Source organism: Pantherophis guttatus, chromosome 3, assembly GCF_059756535.1.
Source record: "Pantherophis guttatus breed Tessera chromosome 3, ASM5975653v1, whole genome shotgun sequence".
In the NCBI taxonomy this organism is placed as follows: Eukaryota; Metazoa; Chordata; class Lepidosauria; order Squamata; family Colubridae; genus Pantherophis; species Pantherophis guttatus.
The window spans coordinates 51,757,750-51,773,908 of NC_142065.1; the positions used below are offsets into that span (position 1 = coordinate 51,757,750).

Sequence of the window (16,159 nt, forward strand, 5' to 3'; positions counted from 1 at the left end):
TGTTTTCTAATAACTATTACTTTGGAGCACTTCATACTGAAAAGAAACAAGAAGAAACAAGGCTTAGAATTGCACAAAGCTTGTTCAGTGTTTGAGGTCAAAATTTACCTTTAAAAAAATCAAGATTATAATGAAAATTTTAAAGTTGGAATTCCAAAATTGAAATAGTGTGTACATGGTAGCATTGTGTTTTTAAATATCTGTATGAAGGAATCTATATCTCTGCATCAAGCAGTATATGCCTTCCTTAATTTAAAAGAAATAGTAAGAAGAAAGGAATAGGAATAATATTTTTAAGGACATGGTAGGTATTTTTCCTCTGATCCAAGGGGACAATGCCTTAAAAAAAAATAGGAAGCCATACTACATCTTCTTCAACCATGTTTTTCAGAGGAAGAGTTATAACTATTTGCCCCTTGTGATGAATCTTTGTGACAAATGTCACCTCAGCTGTGATAAAATGTTCACTGAAATCCATTTTCTGTATGTGTTATTTCAGTGAGGATATTTTTTCAAAGCACAATGGCTGTTGAGGAGGCATTTCTACTGAATGCAGTGCAGGCTCCATTGTGTTTAATGTGTGACTTTAAGCACTTGCCAATTTCTAGCAATGCAAGTACATAAAATATGAGATTTGTGTTCTGTCAATGAAGAACCCTGCAAAGGGTTCTGCCAGGTTTGTTTCAACCTATTTGTGAACAGAAAAGTCTATACAAAAACTATGTTTAACAATTTTTTTAAAATGGCTGCTATGCACAGAGTCAGATTTCATTTCTGTACTTGTGAAGTACTGTAGCTTTAAAAAAAATAGTCATTTCCTGCCCATTTGTTTTTTCTCCCCCAAATAACTGAGACCATGGTGTACAGTTTCATATCAAACTAAACTTTTCAAGTCATGATACATCAGGTAAAAGGATTGCTTTAGTGTCTCTTTTTATTTATTTTTTTCATTATCAGCACCATACTCCTTACAATGTTCCAATAAGGTATAACTTTCCCAGCTTCATTCCTAGATACACAAGCCAGGTAGTTTTGCTTCTCTACCGATTCCATGCAGTTGGACCTTAAAACTACTCTTTGTAGGATGAATCATAAAATATTTTACTTAGTAGTGTTTAGAAATTGTGATTATCCCAAACAACTGCTATAAACACAGGCAAAAAAAAAAAAACAATCCAAACTCAGAATATTGACAGGAAAATAGACAATTGGGGAAGTGCATCATGTGTCTTGTGAATGAGCTAAGTGCCAGGATAAATGCTCAACACAAAAATATAAATTCATTGTAAAACTGCATTCTAGGAGGAGAAAGAAAGAAAGAGAAGCAATAGAGTTTGAGAGAGGGAGGATAGAACAATTTATCTGTCTGAAACATATGCTAAAACACATCTGCTAATATTAACAGACTTAGTCCACAGAAAATAAAAGAACATAGATAATGAGCAGCTATTTGTTCCATGAAGAAGAAGAAAATACACAAAAATTTGAAATGTCCTGGTGGATAGAAAATACTTTTTTCCAGTAGATCTGCCCTGTGTAAAGTTGAGAAGGGGAATGCTGTCAGACTCAAGTTGAATCCAGCAATATTATTTCACAACATGCTCTAAAAATAATAAGAGAAGACAGAAAGAATGTTACAGTACAGAAATAGTCAACTTTCTGTTGTCTTATTCTTATATTTGTTACAATGTTGTCCTTCTCACTAGCCACTCTTGAGAAACAGTTGAGTGCAAGAGGTACTGTAGGACCTTGCCAAGGATAAGTTCAACTACTGTTTTGAGATGGGGCTTCTTAAATGGTCTTCCTCTTATGTGAATGAGCCTTTGCAATAGCACTTCTGACAGAAAGCACTAGGAGGAATTGACTTGTTCAACAAAGCATGTTCTAAAATATCTTGGTTTGGTATCATGCGAAAAGACGGTGCTGGGTGACTAAAATCCAACATTTTGATATTCCACAGTGTGCCCAATACACATTGCTTTGGACATCATAATTTAAATGAGGGCTATCAGACCCCCTCCTCCAAAGCTAGAAAAAAGAAATCTACAATTTAAAAGTAAATATATAGTTTCCTACCATTAGTTACTGGTCATTTACCTAAGATTTCCATAATTTTCTCCAAATTAGTGTCATATACTGGTCTACAATTCCAGCAACTGACCATCGTGGCTGGGAATTTTAAAAACTACAGACCCAAATCTAGAGAGAATACTAGTCTGGAAAAGATTAGCTTGTCTCGCAATCAAACTATTATACTTTAAGGATATGCAGAATCTATTTTTCTGACAACTATACAAAATGTTGTTTGCTATCCTGCCACCTGAATGGCACAAGCAAAGAATGCCTCATGAACAGGCCTCATTGCTTTCATTGGCTCTAGCTAACTGCCGGCAGCCATTGCATTTTGAAAGATTTCAGAAGGCAGCTGCCTTTTATGATGATCAAGAAATAGTTTGTTTCCAATCTGGATAATGTTTGTTTGTTTTTTTGTTTAAATTTATCCTCCTCCACAACTCCAATGGACTCCAAAGGTAGCAAATGAAAGAATTCAATGAGATGGCAATAATTATGCTCTTTCTTCCAGCCCTTCTAATCCTTTAATTTCAGACAAAAAAACTCATAAAGCTTCATGGTTAGATTGTTCTTGAGCAGAACATAAAATGCATCACCATTCTTGAACAATTATACTTCAAAAAGAGAAAAACAGAAAATGAGATAAAATAAAGTAAAAAAGAAAAGGAATAACAACAAGGATGTGTTTTTGTAGGGCAGTAAATTATAAATACATACACATGCTGAGTAGCAGGCACTATTGTATGCTATTACATTCCAAACATTTTTTTGTGCATATGGAAGAGGCAGTTGCTGTCTTTGTGTTTTCTGCCACCCTTTGTTCACTGCAGATATTTGGAATTTTTGCTTAGTTGAAGCCAGATGACAGTCTGGTACTCTCAAGAAACACTGGAGAGTTGATTAGGAACTTAACAGTCATATATTGCATAAATAATGTTCCAAAAGACATAATCTCATTCTGAGCTCATCAGATACAAAGGTGAAAAAAAATCATATTGCAACCAAGATATGGAGTCTGGATTGGAAATAAAGTTGTCTTCTCACATGACACCAAGTCAGGATATTTTAAAGCATGCTTTTGTTGACCAAGTCAATGGATTTCTCTCTGCATTATGCTAAACCACAGTGGATTATTTTTTTTGTATTGTGCTAAACTTAACATGGCTAGTTTGTTTTTGGCTCAGGATGATGTAGTGCTAAGCATGAGGGCTAATGTCTCCAAAGGTGGATTTTCATTAAGATGAAATGTCTATTCTGTTTTCTCATCAGCAGTTTCAAATGATAGTTCAAAATATAGGGGAAAGAGGAAGGAAATTCAGTTAGAGAATGCCACACAATTCTAATTTTAGAATTGCTGAATCAGTATGTGTCTGCAACTCAGACATATGATGTGTTTCTACTTAAATTAGTTTTCCAACATCTCACATTAGGCAGGATGTTGTGTGCAACCGATGAGGTCTTGACAGTTACTATATCTTGATTCCAAAGCTCAAATGTTCTCTGAAGAAAAGATGGCCACAGCAATGTATGGAATATTGCAGCTATAAGTTTCCCAAACAAAAATCTACAGTACTTCAGGGGTGGGTTCTAAATATTTTTACTACCGGTTCTGTGGGCGTGGCTTATTTTGTGGGCATGGCTTGATGGTCATGTGACAATTATTTAGGATTTAGCAGAGGTACTGGTCTACCAGGCTTTTAACTGCTTGCAGAACTGTACCGATCTACCCATTTATTTTTTGCAGGCACTGGTCTACCCATTTATTTTTGCAGGCACTGATCTACTCATGTATTTTTGCAGGCACTGATCTACTCGTGTATTTTTGCAGGCACTGGTCTACCCATTTATTTTTGCAGGCACTGATCTACTCATGTATTTTTGCAGGTACCGCTCTACTCATTTGTTTTCTTTTAACACTGATCAGCTGTAGGGTGGCCCTTTGAAGCCCCACAGCAAGAGTTTAAACAGTTTTTTTCCCTCTAGTCATCAGCTGGGACTCAGGAGGCAGCAATAGATTGGGGGTGGGGCCAAATAAAAGGTAAGAATAATGTGGGGGGCGGGGGGCGGGGGGGGGCAGAACCGGTCCGCTGATGTTATATTGTCACTACTACCGGCTCGGGAGAACCGGGCCGAACCGGGAGGAACCCACCACTGCAGTACTTGAGTATACACTGTACCTGAAAATGCTTCGGACTACCATTTGATCCTGTATCTTGACATGCTATTTCATGGTCATCAGCCATTTCCCTAATTTCATTTTCAGGCAGTCTTGATTGGAAATGAAGCATGGGAAGACAAAAAGAAGCAACATTACACATATTAGAAACAAATTTAGAATTGCCATAACTTAGCAAATTCTTGCTTTTTTTAAATTGGAAATAGAAGGGTCTTTCTTGGGATTACTATGAGTTCAACAGTACTTTCATTCCATTTTCAATCTTGCCTCTAAATCTAAATGCTGCAAACAGCTTCTACAAAATAATAATAATAATAATAATAATAATAATAATAATAATAATAATAATAATAATAATAATAATAAGTAGTAGTAGTAGTAGTAGTAGTAGTAGTAGTAGTAGTCGTCACCCATCTCACCACAAGGCAACTCTGTTCAACTCTGTTTTGAAAAAATGTCATTTTCTGCTGTCAAGACTTCTGTCCTATAGGCTTAACATAAAAGTATGCAATTTTAAACCAGCTGAAAAAACATCACAAAACTTTTGGAAGAATCTATTGAACTGCTTCCTAAAGGTCAATGATCAGAGTTCTACACAGATTTCCCCATATTGTATCTTATTAGCAGGTCCTCAATGCTGAAACAGAAGAATAATGAGAGCTTAAGATAGCTCATCACATCTCACATTATTTGTTTCCGTGTTTCTGTGGCTGTATTTCTAATCTATCACACTAAGAAGAAACTATGCAGCTGCAGGTGGAATATAAACAAATAGGGAAAAAGGGGATGCATGCACGCTAGGTTTGGCCAATTAAGCAACTGAGGGTCAATTTAAACTCTATGAAGGAAGTTTCCTGTAATCTTAACATTAGGATAATGCAACACAGATTTTGTACCACAGTGCAGAGAATGCTGAATAAAGGTTGCTCATGATCCCCTTATTTCTGAAAAGGAGACTCAGGAGTTAGAATATTAACTCATATGGTTTGGCTTTCTATTATTATCACATTTGCAGTGGCATGTTATCAGTATTCTATAAATATATATGTGAATATAAAACAATAAAAAGATACCATTGTGAACATAACATTGGATCAATCCCCCTATTATTTGTTGTTCAGTCACTAAGACGTGTACAAGTCTATGCACCCCCATGGACCATGGCATGCCAGGATCCCCTGTCTCAAAAAGTTTGTCCAAACTCAAGCCCCCTGCGTCATTGACACTATCTAATCATTTCATCCTCTGCCTTCTCCTTTTGCCTTCAACTTTTCCCAACATCAGAGACTTTTCCAATGACTCCTCTCTTTTCATTAGATGGCTAAAGTATTTGAGCTTCAATTTCAATATCTGTCCTTCCAAAAAACAGTCAGGATTGATTTCCTTTAGGAAATTCCGCATATTAAAGATAAATATGTTCTTGATATATCCATTGTATTGGCTAAATAAATTATCATATAACATAGAGAAGGTGCCTCCATACTTAATTTGCAGGAATACATTTTTTATATGTGTTGTTTGTCGATATTTCAATTCTGGGACATCGATATTTCAATTTCCAACATAAGGATGAAGAAAATTTTCAAGCAAAGATTTTCAAAGTTGTTTGTTTGAAACATAACATTCCAGAACATTTGTTTCACGCCTCAAACTTTTTAAAAAACTATTGTCTTTCCATCTTTCTCCTGCCCTTTAAAAATTATTACAGTGTGTTATGATTATTTTGCTCCATTTACTAAAATTTGTGATTGGTATCATTGAAAATAAGCTTCAGTAAAATTATTTTAAATTGGACAGTGACACCAAGTGGTCATACCTAGTATTATCCCCAGATGCTACCTGTGCTCCAAATTCAAATATGCTTTTTATCTTCAATCCATTTAGTGAAAATTTTAAAAGCTGTCTTTGGAGAATAAGTTTATCAGGTTGTCACTGTTTTACTCTCTCTTTCCCTCTTTCCCTCTTTCCCTCTTTCGTTCTCTCTCTCTCTCTCTCTCTCTCTCTCTCTCTCTCTCTCTCTCTCTCTCTCTCTTTCTCTCTGACTCTCTCTCTCTCTCTCAAACACACATACACAAACATTGTGAATTTGTAGAACATTTTCTTAGAAATACAAGCATGGCTTCCGACAGGATATACTTATCAGAAACATGGCAAGCTGAGAAACAAAATTGCCTCTTCCAATTTCTATTGCACCTAATATTTCTGTAATTAAAATGCAGATTATTCATAGAATTAACATTGGTTTTGCTTTTGCCTTACAGATGGTATTGACTTTATTCAATGACTTTTATCCAACAGATACTGAAGTAGCTGCTCTGAATTTGTTTAGAAACATCCACTCTGTCCTCAGCTCCTTTCTTATTAAACTAGCAGTAAACTGAGATACCACTTCCTTTGGAATGAGCATACATTTTGAAATATATTACTCTGTGAATTAAAAAAATAAATAAATTGCTAAGCTAAATCAGTGGCCTCCAAGATGTTGGGTGCCCAGTGAAGGAGACAGAGAAATGATAGCAATAGCAATAGCAATAGCACTTAGACTTATATACTGCTCCATAGTCCTTTACAGCACTCTTTGGATGGGATGCAATGTCAGCATATCATCCCCAACAATCTGAGTCTTCATTTTACTGTCCTCAGAAGAATGTAAGGCTGAGTCAACTTTGAGCCAGTCAGGATCAAACTCCTGGCAGTCGGCAGAGTTAGCCTGCAATACTGCATTCTAACCACTATGCACCACAGATGATAAAAGGGAATTGTGTTTTTTGACCCCGAACAATTATAATAGAGGTAAAGGATTAAGAGTGGCGAAAAGGACATGGATTCATGGCGTTAAAGATCTCTTTTCTCTGCACAATATAGTAATTAAAAACAAAGATTTGTATCTGTTAGTTCTTAGTCTAAACTCTTTATATACTGCATATAGTACAACAGGAAAACAGTGAGAAAGAAAAGGCTACCTTCTTTTTCCTAAATCTACCCCCACAGATCTGTCAGATTTTTATACCACGCTAACTGAAATCTCTAAATTGTTTGCTAGGGTCAAGTTTCTTAACATAGTTCTTTTCAGAATCATTAGACTCCCATTATCTATAATGAGCATGAGCCGTAACTTTTGTTTACACATCCCTATTATTACATTAGGTTATGGGTGTAACACTGCAGATGGTTTGACTTTCAGGGCTGTCCCCCTCAAGTCTCCAAAGAATGAGAGGTACCCTTCAAAATATACTTACTCTAAGATGCAAAAAGCCTTAGGGGAACTTGATGTTGTAGCACTGGGGTTTGCAATTCCATATATCATAAGATCCAGTGTGGCTTCATCTTCAGTTACTGGTTGCGTTGGAATAATCTGAACATTGGACTACAAAACAGTACAGGCAGAACACAGATAAGGAATTATTTGAAATTGCCCACTGTGTTAACTGAATCAGTAAAGTAATGTTTTTGACTTTACATGGTGCAAGTTATTTTCTACTTTTCTATTAATAAAAAAATGTTTAATTATAGTCAATTAATATTCATAGACACTCAAGAATCTACTTGTCATTTCAAATAATTTTCAATGATTTATTTTATATAGGATCATATGACTGCATTACATTTTTATTATTTGATGTTACCAGAAATGATGTTACCAAAAAGACCTAAGATTACATTGGGGAGCATACATATTGAAAGTATATGCATAACATGTGAAAATCATGTCCCTTACAGCCCCTTGAAGACTTACCTGGATGGGTAGCCACAGTGGAATCTGCAAATAAGAGTTATTTGCCTGGTGGGTGATCATATAAATTGAAGAAATAAAGCCAATAAATAGTTAAACAAATAAAACTGAAAATGCTTAACATCACACTGATGTGATAATTTGCCATAATTGTTCTCAATGAAACAAGGCATTTTAAATTCCTTTTCTTCCTACTGAAGGCATACTGAAGGATATCTTTGTGCCAGGTCCAAGCTGGTACAGGTAGTTCTCAACTTACAACCATTCGCTTAGTGGCCATTCAAAGTTACGATGACGCTGAAAAGAGTGTTTTTCATACTTATGACCATTGCAGCATCCCCGTAGTCATGTGATCAAAATTCATATGCTTGACAACTGGTTCATATTTATGACAGTTGCAGTGTCCGGGGTCATGTGTTCACCTTTTGCGACCTTCTGACAAGCAAAATCAATGCAGAAGCCAGATTCACTTAACAACAGTGTTACTAACTTAACAACTGTAGCAAGAAAGGTCATAAAATGAAGCAAAACTCACTTAACCATCTTGCTAATAACAGAAATTTTGGGCTCAATTGTGGTCATAAGTCGAGGACTATCTGGACCAAGTTCCACTGTTAATGAAGATATGAAGTATATAACCACTATAAGATGCAGGGAAGAGCAGTATAAAATATGTAATAAGTACAATCTTGGCAATTTTGACAATGTCTACTAATTTACCAACAAAATAGTTCTGCTAGAACTATTTGATGGTACAAGTGTTGCAGTGGGGTCCTTGTCAAGTAACTTACAATGTTTTAGGCCTTCTTCAACAACCCACATTTACTGCTTTTCTCTCACAAAGCAAAAATAGAGCTTTCAGGTGTATTTTATGTAAATTTATATCAAATATCAACAACAGAGGCTATAAATCCAGCAGAACATTCATATCTACAGCAAAATTATTATACCTCAGAAGACAAAAGGATAGATCTACCTAGAAAGATGAAGAGACTTCCGTCATTCATAATACAACAATACTTTCATTAGAAAAAAGCAGAAGTAGGATAAGCCAAATATTTAGTCAAAATAATAACTACTATTAATACTCTTACAAAGTAAATTTGAAAGTGTGCTTTTACACAAAAGGCCCACAATGGAAGATTATTGTCATGTTCTTAAAAGTCCCTTCCATTTGCAGCTTTGCAATTCCACACTTTAAACACAGAGCCTCACAGAGAGGGACTCCTCAGGGTGCCGTCGGCCAGACAATGTCGGCTGGCGACCCCCAGGGGGAGGGCCTTCTCTGTGGCAGCACCGGTCCTTTGGAACGACCTGCCCCCGGAGATCCCAGATCTCCGTGCTTTTCGCCGTGCCCTTAAAACTTTTTTATTTCATCAAGCTGGGCTGGCTTGACCCCCCCCTTAGATATTTTTAATTGCTAAATTGGTTTGAGTTGGGATATTTTAAATTTTATTGGGCCAATACTAGTTTAATTCTTTTAAAATTTTAAATTTTGTATGCGCTGTTTTTATCTTTGGCTGTGCACCGCCCTGAGTCCAGCAGGAGAAGGGCTGTATAAAAAATTGAATTAAATAAATAAATAAATAAATAAATAAATAAATAAATAAACAAACAAACAAACAAACAAACAAACAAACAAACAATATCAGCTCTACATATAAAAGGAGGTACTGTACAACCAGAGGTAGCTACAGTATAGAGCTCTGGGAGCTTCAAAGGATACATCAGGTCTTTCTCTGAAAAGACCTGATGTCTGCCAGGTTTCTGGCGTGCATGCGTGCATGACGATCAGCTGGCTGGCGCACATGCTCATGCAGGAAAACGGAAGACTAGCTCTTCCAGTTTCTAGCACTGCTGCACGCACAAAGGCCAGCTGATCCTCACGTGCGCCAGAAACCCAGAACATAAATGGGTGATGCTGCGCATGCCAGGTGACATGGCTCCGCGTGCCCGAAGTGGCACCGGTGCCATAGGTTCGCCATCACACTATAGCGTGTCCAAGATACTTTGTTGGTTAAAACAAATAACTCCTCCCCACCTACATTCTACATACAGAAATTAACTGGAGCTGGTAGATATCTTTAATAAAACTATGGGCAGTAGGTCAAGTGGTGGCACCTAAGTGACTTTGTATAAAGTGCCAAAGCTCAGATTTTATATTTAGTTGGAAGACTCTCAAGAAACCCCAGAGATGCATCTTGGACTAGGAAAGTTAAAAATGCACCCCAGAAGAAGACAATGGCAAACTGCTTTTGCATCATAGTAAGAAAATACCACAGATATGCCCTTATTGTTATCAGAGATTTAATCTGGCTGGGGTAACACACAGCCCCACAGAGGGAAATGGCCAAGGAATTCAGAAGAAAGACAGGGGAGAAAGTATTTCCCATTGCCTCTTTTGTATCAGACCATTCCAGCTTCCTGAATGACCATCACTATAGAGAAGGCTTTGTTCCATGTCTCAGCCAATTGCACCTCAGTAGTAAAGCAAAGCAGTGCAAAAGCTGTGAGAAAAATAGCATGGGCAGCCTCTTAATGCCTAGCATTCTGTTTTTCTCATTGTGTTCCAAAATTGTACCAGCCCAAAACATTATAAAATGGTTACACTACAAAACATGGCAGCCATTATGTTTTTTCATTGTGGCCATTTTGTTTTCCCCACTCCGTTGCACACTGATAGTGTCCAGGACAACATGGGAAAAATAAGAACGCGTATGACAGCCAAACTATAATGATTCTCCCAAGTCACTGCTTTTTTATTCAATTTTTACAATTGTTTTTTATTGTAATCAAGTAAGTAAATGTGTCTGTCAGTTAAGAACATTCCTTACATCTAATGTAGTAGATTGCTATAATAAGGTGAAACCTGATGTCAGTTTATTTTTCCAAAGTGAAGCCCCAAAGGCAAAGCTGTTAAGCTTTTATGGAAGAGACAATTGTGCTTTTCTGATATCAGAAGCAGACACATAGCAGGCTTGTAAATCAGGTTATATCTAATCAGCCACACAAAGACTTAATGGGAAACTTCTAAAAAGTAAAGAAAGTGAAGAATCGATGAAACAACAACAGCAACCCTGAAGACTAAACTAAAACTTAAACAATGACTTTAACAGCAGCATTTATTTAGAAATAGCTGTTTAGGAGAATACTTTTGCCACCTTGGCTTGGATGTACCATGCAGCTTGACAAGACTTTTACACAACAGTAAGTCTGCCTTTCTAATGCAGATCTATAATTTTTGCTGACAGAAACAGACACTCCTAACTATGGCAGAGGCCATTTCATCTCATACAGCTTTGTAGGACAATTAGGGCAATGTTTGAAGGCATGATTCAGCTGTGAATATATTGCAAAAGCATGTTAAAAGAAGATTTGCTCTCTCCAAAGTATTGAGTTGTCAAAAATCACAACTACAAAGGTTTCCATCAGAAAAGAAATCCCTGAAGATTAGATTTCTGGCCGATTTCATTATGTCATTTGTTTCCTTAAAAATGTCTCGTACACTTCAAAGGTAATCTTTTTTTTCTTTGAGCAATTTGTAGAATGAATGAAAGCTGAAGCATGGCCGTAACTATGGAGCTGGGAATACAGAGTGCAAATCCTGTCATCATTTACTTAGCCTTTCTATATTTTAAGAATCTAAATACCTCAAAGAATTCTGCTTTACTGTGTACTAAGTACAAAAGTATTACAACTCATATATAACTACTACTTCTTTGGGTTGGATTTTTATATAATCTCAGATCACCCTAAATGGACCTTCTTAAACAAAAGACATTCTGGGAAAGACTAATGTACCCCTTCCAAAATGTTTAGATTATTTCTGCATTTATATCCTACCTTTTCTCTTAGAGCTCAAAGCAGCAGGGAGGGGGTGCTCCCTCATTTCCCACCACCACCACATATAATGTTGAGAGAGGGAGGGAGGGAGAGAGGGAGGGAGGGAGGGAGAGAGAGAGAGAGAGAGAGAGAGAGAGAGAGAGAGAGAGAGAGCACTTGAGTTCAAATCATGCTGTGAGCTCTCTGGTTGACTGGGGACTTGAACCTGGATTTTCACTGTCAAATTCCAGCATATTTATATACATATGCCAAAATATATGCATACATTTGTACACTCAAGAGCACAGACACACAGACTCATACTTCTGACTGTGCTCTTTCTGAAAATCTTTCCTTTTACTGCACATCAGAGTAGAAATAGTAGAGCTACTAATATTAGGAGTACTAGTGGAAGTAGTAGAATTGCTACTATTACCCGTAGTAATAATAACACAACAACATACTGTTTCTGATTCCAGGAAAATACTTTGAGCAAAGGAGGTGGTGACAGGGTAAGATGACCTATCAGCATCTCCTTAAACCTGTATATTTCTTGGAGAACCTAAGGAAACACGTGGTTTCTTTAAGCAGGTCTTCAAACAGAGGCTGGTTGTCAAGTTTCATGTTTCAGCCAATAGAAGACCCGGCACTGCAGCAGCCAAACCAGATGATCTCTAAGGTACTTTCCATATCTAAAATTCTACCTCTTTGATCTAATGGAATACATCTTTTATGTTCTCAAACAATTTTCTTGGAATCGTGGAATGTGTGCGAGCCTCCAGGATCTTGCTTTTCGCTTATGGCTTTCTTACCTTCCTCAATGGAATTATATTGCTAATATAAAAAAAAAAGTTCTTTGCAGCAGCAGCAGCAAGACAAGCGAAGAAAGAAAAAGAAGAGAAAGAAAAGGCTTTTCTAAAAGCTTCCTATCTCATAATTACCACTTTAGAAGCAGGAAGCCTCCGGCGCTGCTTGTACATATTGATGAGTCTGTTCCAGGGAGAGAGCTCCGATTTTGGAGATTCTTTTTGTACATCTTCTACAGGAAAGAAAAGCCACATCACAACAGCTTTCAACAGCCAGTGTTTTCCCAGGTTCTGCCTCTTCACTTAACCCAGACAATAAAAGTATCATGTATTTGACTCTATTTACTCTACTTTACTTTGTGTGGTGCAAAGAAAACAGGCAAAAATCAGAAGCAATTTAAAGGAACAAACTGCACACTTGCCCAGAGCAGCAGGACATTTGCACATGAAATGGGAGTGTCTTTGTATTTTCCAACAATTGACCAAACCTACCTGCAGCTCCCTCAGCCTTTCCTTTTGCTCCAGCTCTGTTCAATTAAGAAGTGGAAAGAAAGGGCCCTGACTGGCTGTATTAGCTAGGAAGTAAAATAGATATTGTAGAACAGCCATCCACAATAGCCAAAAATCACAAGTTGGTAGCACCTTTTCTGACTAACACATTTTATTAAAAGGCATAAACTTTTGTGAGCATCTAAAAGCACACAGTATGCTTTTTAATTAAATGTGTTGATGGGAAAGAGTGCTACAAGATTCCTTCTAATTCTAGGAAAGTAGAGTGTATCCTGCTTCAAATTATATAAGAATAGGATTATCTTCTTCCTAAGAGAACCAGCCAATATAGTCAGATGGAATGTAGTGCTCCCGATCATTCATTTTAATGGCCCTTCTAGCACAATATAGTGTAACATGTCTCCTGGTTTCTTTAAATACAACTTTAAACTCTCAGTATTCATGTATCAAAGGAGATGCAAGCGATAGGATTAGCCATAGCTATTTGAAAAATAGATCAGAATAACCATCCTCCATTTTTCACCTTTCAGCAGATGTTCCGTTTCATCTTCAACATTACAATCCTTAATATCTGCCATGGATCCAGCAGCCATTGAGACTCCATCTTCTGCATATGTAACTGGAGTGATTTCATGCCTGAATCCAAAACATGGTTTTTATGAGTACTCCTCTGAAGAATAAATTCCCTGCACTTGATTCTTTACCTATCATGGGGAAGGGGAAATCCCCATTTCTCTTCCCACCTTAATACCTATGCCCAAATCCTTTATTTATTTGGTATATCAGTGGTACCACATAAATGTAGGCACAGACGTTGCCAGAGTCAATAAAACCAGCACTATTGACAACAGTGTTACATGGAATGAGGAAGGAGAGTGAATTGGATTTCCTAGGATCACACATATCCGGAAGCTATACCCCTTTGATTGTATAAATTAAGCTATTAATCTTTTTGCTAATCAGCCCAGTGACTCAGTCCCCATGATTATAATTATAGAGTGTGGAAAACTCTTCACTCAGAAAAGCTTACATAAAGCATTAGTCCTGGTGTCATTGTTTATGTAAACCATAATACTCAAAGCTACCTTCACAGGATAACTAATTCTACTAATTCCTAATTACTACTAATTCTCTCACAAAAGCCCCACAAAAGATTTAGCTTATGGAAGGCAAATTAACATTGTCACATTTTATTTCAGAAAAATCCTTAGGATTCCCCATCTCCCACCCCTTTAGAGTAGTGTAACATACTTTGTTTGGAGCGTGTTCTAAGGCCTTTCTTCTGTGAAAGGAATATTCTGTTTTTGCTGCTGGGTTTCATCAGTCTTCCAGGAATTGGGGCACCATAGGATGAAACAAACTGGGGCTTTTTCTGAAAAAGCTCGTCTAAGAGCAGCAGCTCAGAGACAAGCAAATTTGTGCAATGTTGCCAAATGAATTCCAACAAATGCCAACATTCACTTCTGCATATTTCTCAATAAGAGCAGCTCTCCCACGAACAAAGTTACTATTATCATGTATTCATTAGATTTATATCCTGTTTCAGAGCCTACATGTGTCCCCCTGTGCTAAGTCTAGTTCTGCTGGATTTTTCTCTAACTTTGCATCCTTCACTCCTGGCAGCACGTCAAAATGATAACAAGTGGATGCTGTGAAACATTGGCAGGCTGCCAACTCTCCTCTTCCTTCCCTACATGCCTTTATGAGCCTCATACCACGGGCTTTAGTTATCTGAAGACCCTCATGCCATCAATTCAGTGTATGATATTCTATCTAAAGGAAAGTTAACAAGGAAACCTATTGTCTTAGCCAATCATAGCCAAATAAAAATAGAAACAACCTGACCTCTATAACTAGAAGCTAATTAATAGAAATCCCTGTTGGATTATTATCTAATTCTCTGTTCACATTCTGCCATGAATGAGACAGGGCTTAAGTGAACTATGCCAGTCAATCAAAAAAGAGAATCACTTTTACTTGTCCCCGATAACATGGGAAAGAGCCAGTCTCAGACTGTACACCATGAAAACTAGAAGTCTGCATAATGTGAGGCCAATCAGAAATATTGATTCACGTTATGATGTGTAACCACAACATTGGTAGTACAATACTTACTTTCCTAGTGTTCCTCTATCACTAGAATTGTGGTCCTCCTCTCCTGCAGCAGAAACTCTTTCATTGTTACTTAGCATAGATTCAGCAAAGGGGGCTGTGTCTCCTAGGTCCATCCTTGTTGAGTTAAATAAAGCAGAGACGTTGTTCTCATCCTTAAGGGCAGTGTCTCCAAGAGTTGCTTCCTTCATCAGGGAGAGCTCTTCAGTGGGGCTACTCATTACCACCGGGCAGATTTCACTTGAAGTCATCTTGGGAACGGAAGGCTCTTGGCTTGGGATGGCTACTTCAGTGTCAGACAGGGCACAGTCCAAGAGCTCACTTTTGATGTCATCTTTCTCTTTCACACCTGCCGTAGGTTTTTCCCCTTCTTGGGTCACATGCCTGCTGCCTCCAAATAGGTTTCGGAAGAACTGAAGCACCCAGGCCCTGTTAGAAACAGAGGAGGCTGTAAGAGTTTCCATTCTGAGCCACTTATGGGGCAAGATGGCTGCTCCACTCAAAGGATTGAAAGCAAGGCTTCAAACTGAAAACCCAACTGCTCAGAATCCTCTGGGAATTCTGAGGTTCTCTAAGGGGGTGGGGTCTAAGAATAGGGACTTCCTGGATTTCAGCATCTTGGATTAGATGTCTATCCCTCCCGTTACACTTTCGTAGTCTAGTGACTTCCAGATGTATTTGGACTGCCTCTCATAATTTCAATTGCCCTGCTGAGAGTAGAAGTCATAATCTAATACTCAGAAATTCTATAATAAGGAAGGTTTCCACATAAACAGCTGTGTCTTAGACCGAAATTATCGATCTCTTGGTAATTAATAACATTTGAATAATGATCTTACATAGGAGATAACAGGATACCTATAATGCAGCCCAACAGTGGGGTGCATCATCATTCATCCAAATATCCCAGTATTGCCTTTTACTGTC

The 16,159-nt window shown here is 37.6% G+C and overlaps 1 protein-coding gene across 1 annotated transcript in view; it reads right to left on the reverse strand.

The window, feature by feature from the left end:
* Window positions 1–916: 916 nt before the first annotated feature.
* The window catches only part of LOC117663984 (uncharacterized), a 63,448-nt gene continuing 48,205 nt past the window's right edge, over window positions 917–16,159 (reverse strand). The window contains exons 2-8 of the mRNA XM_034414654.2: window positions 15,236–15,661; window positions 13,644–13,756; window positions 12,746–12,843; window positions 7,986–8,030; window positions 7,489–7,616; window positions 4,251–4,341; window positions 917–1,603 (exon numbers count right to left, since the gene is read on the reverse strand). Coding sequence (XP_034270545.2) covers window positions 1,592–1,603; window positions 4,251–4,341; window positions 7,489–7,616; window positions 7,986–8,030; window positions 12,746–12,843; window positions 13,644–13,756; window positions 15,236–15,483 — 735 coding nt within the window. The 5' untranslated portion in view covers window positions 15,484–15,661 and the 3' untranslated portion in view covers window positions 917–1,591. The remainder of the gene's footprint in view (window positions 1,604–4,250; window positions 4,342–7,488; window positions 7,617–7,985; window positions 8,031–12,745; window positions 12,844–13,643; window positions 13,757–15,235; window positions 15,662–16,159) is intronic.